This window comes from Trachymyrmex cornetzi, unplaced genomic scaffold (genome assembly GCF_001594075.2).
Source record: "Trachymyrmex cornetzi isolate Tcor2-1 unplaced genomic scaffold, Tcor1.1 scaffold926, whole genome shotgun sequence".
Lineage (NCBI taxonomy): Eukaryota > Metazoa > Arthropoda > Insecta > Hymenoptera > Formicidae > Trachymyrmex > Trachymyrmex cornetzi.
This window is the reverse complement of record NW_017300274.1, coordinates 21,832-24,682: the sequence shown is the minus strand read 5'-3', so window position 1 is coordinate 24,682 and position 2,851 is coordinate 21,832. Positions and strand designations below refer to the sequence as shown.

The following is a 2,851-nucleotide window of genomic DNA, read 5'->3' as shown; positions in this document are numbered from 1 at the left end:
GAGTGTATCGGCCACGTTGAAAAGAGAATATACAACAGACTCCAAAACGTAAGAAAAGAAAAAAAACTTGGCGGAAGGAACAAGTTAACGGAGAAAAAATTAAGCAACTCACTAAATATTATGGTTTGAGCATCCAAAGAAACACAGATAAGTGTTGAAAATATGAAAAACGTAATTATGGCTACGTATTATCATATCTTTTCAACGAAAGAAGAGCCAAACCACAGAAGCTGCCCGACGGGACCTGAGAACCGGTGCAAGTGGCAGAAAGCTGTCGCTTTGAACACGGACCCGAGACTCGAAGATCTGCCACCACTGCTTGGCCAAGAGATGAAGGAGCACCTCTTACCAATTTATGAAGATTTGTCCAGAGAAGATCTACTGGAAAGGTGCTTGGGTGGTCATACGCAGAACGCCAACTAAAATTTTAACTCTATCATTTGGCGATTGACTCCGAAACAATTGCATTCTGGCCAAAAAATAATTGAAATATCAGCCTACATTGCAGCCGGAGTATTTAATGAAGGCTATACTTCAATATTAAGAATAATGAATGCATTGGACATCGTTGTCGAAACTCGAGCCCTCAACTTCGCGAAAAACACCGATGAGGCTCGCGTAACCAGGCAAAACAGAATGAGCCAGAACGAGACAAAAGCTGCCCGTACTGCCCGGAAACAGCAGCTATTGGAAGATAATCAGCTTTTCGAGGAAGCCGAAGGGCTATTGTACCTCGAATCGCTGATTGATCGGTAAGTCGCAAAAACCAATAGTTTTATCGTCCTGAATCTTTAAACGCGATTTTCTCAAAACTACGTTTCCAAAAAAGGCTGCCACTGTAGCTCAAAAAGTTATTAACCGATCGGGCTGAAATTTTGAGGGGTTTTAGTCAACATAATTATCGGAAGGATAAACCTAAAATATTACAGATTTTGCATAAATAAACAATTGTAAGGGGGTACAAACTGTGGAAAAAATAGGCGAAAATTCGAATTTTTTATTAAAAAATTTTATTATAAAAAGCCTACTAAATTTTTTATTTTGTACTTTTTATCAATTTTATAGGTTTATCCTTCGCCTAAACTCATCAGTAATCGAAATCATTTTTATTTTTTGATTTCAGACCAATAGAAAAACCAGGGCGATGGCAGCCGTTTTCCATCTCCTACAAAAACGGCCTACACGGAGGGACTGTACCGCCGCCATTTTGTGTAAAAAAAAAATTTTTTTTTTAATAGCTGACACTTGCTATTAAATTATGTCAAAAGTGCAAAATGATTTAATTATTTTATCATCCTCAAAAAAATTCATGAAAAATGACTGATTTTCGAGCTTGTAAATGTATTTCTCCCCTTAATGCCACGTTTATCTTTCGTTGCGAACTCGTCGTTGAACGCGGTATTCACTTTTGCACTACCATGTCTTTCTACGTCTCGAACTTGCTCGAGCACTATTTCTCTCGCGTCTTCTAAAAACCGCCGCGATTCGATGTAATTAGAATTTAACACAGCGTCCGTCAATATACGGCTTTCAAACGCGGCATCAATCTCTCGCCAGACGAGAAATCTTTCGTTGCCACTCGCGTACTCATCATTCGCGTGCCCACCACCAACGTGCACGAAACGTCGCTCCAATTGCGATTTTGCACCCGCGAGTCGCGCGATCCTCGCCACCACGGATTGTCTATGTCCAACGGCAAGGCGCGGACGCTTGGCACGACAAAGTTCTTCGAGCCGCTCGATGCACTCGTCGCATCGTTGCAACCACGCGAAACACTCAACCAGAGTAGCGACCTGACCGCACTGCTCCAGCAGTTCGCGTTCCACTCGCTCATGGTTTTCCATGTTTCATTCACTATATTATTCACAATACTGTTCACAATACTGTTCAAATAATTTTAATTTGTGCACTTGGGTTAGCCACACTTTTCGCACCGCTTTTATTGCGACCGATTCGACAATCTCTCAAGGCACCAACTGAGGTGTCGAGCACTTATGCTCTATATATATTATGTCCAGTGGACTCCACGATTTCTCCGTTTCGTGAAAATTTCGACAAAATAGTCGTTAGGACAAAGCACGAACATAAAACTCGAACGTCACCGATCGGCGAGCATGACAATATTCAAGAAACGTGTCATTAGAAATCTTCTCAACGATATTGGAAACATAAGCAAAAACATAGATCCTCAGAATCGTCAGATCCATGACAATAAAATTTATGGCAAACCATGTAGAGAAAATCAATTTCCAAATGCGTAAAAGCAAGTTGAAGGGCGTTTTCTCGTCAAACAACGGGAAGTTGGTAAAATAAAATATGGGATCACAAAGCGTAGCTTTTAATTTTTTAGATTGTCGATCGTAAAATTTAAGTAAATTTAAGTAAATACTATCTAGACGAGAGAGAACGCATGTTCAAGTAATAAAAGAGAAATCGTTGACAAAAAAAGGGGGAGCGTTCGACTCGGAGTACTCGCCTTTGTGTGGATACATGCACATCCTACATTCCACATTTACTGCAGAAGAGTTATGTTTTTTGTTTAGCAGCCGAAATATCGGCGCTTCTCTTAGCGCGTCACGACATGTCACCGATCTGACAGTGTACATAAACAGTGTATAAAGCTTTTTTCGTTTAATCGTAAACTTCGATTAAGAGCGATAAGACATGGATCAAATAAAAGAATATATACGTCGAAAATCGATCGAGCGCAAGGGGTACCGTCCCTTACAGCAAGGTCCGCCAAGTCCCCCATCACAATCGAAGGAAAACCCGAGATATTGGGAATGTCCCAACGAAAAAGCATTAAAGTCACCAACGAGTTCCTCATCATCAGCGCAATCAAAATATAAGC

General features: G+C 40.7%; 1 protein-coding gene across 1 annotated transcript in view; it reads left to right on the top strand.

Moving 5' to 3' along the window:
- Positions 1 to 549: 549 nt before the first annotated feature.
- LOC108769660 (uncharacterized) overlaps positions 550 to 2,851 on the top strand; it is a gene marked incomplete at its 3' end in the record, with an annotated part of 8,589 nt that continues 6,287 nt past the window's right edge. Inside the window, exon 1 of the mRNA XM_018520765.1 lies at positions 550 to 752. Within this exon, the coding sequence (XP_018376267.1) occupies positions 550 to 752 (203 nt within the window). The remainder of the gene's footprint in view (positions 753 to 2,851) is intronic.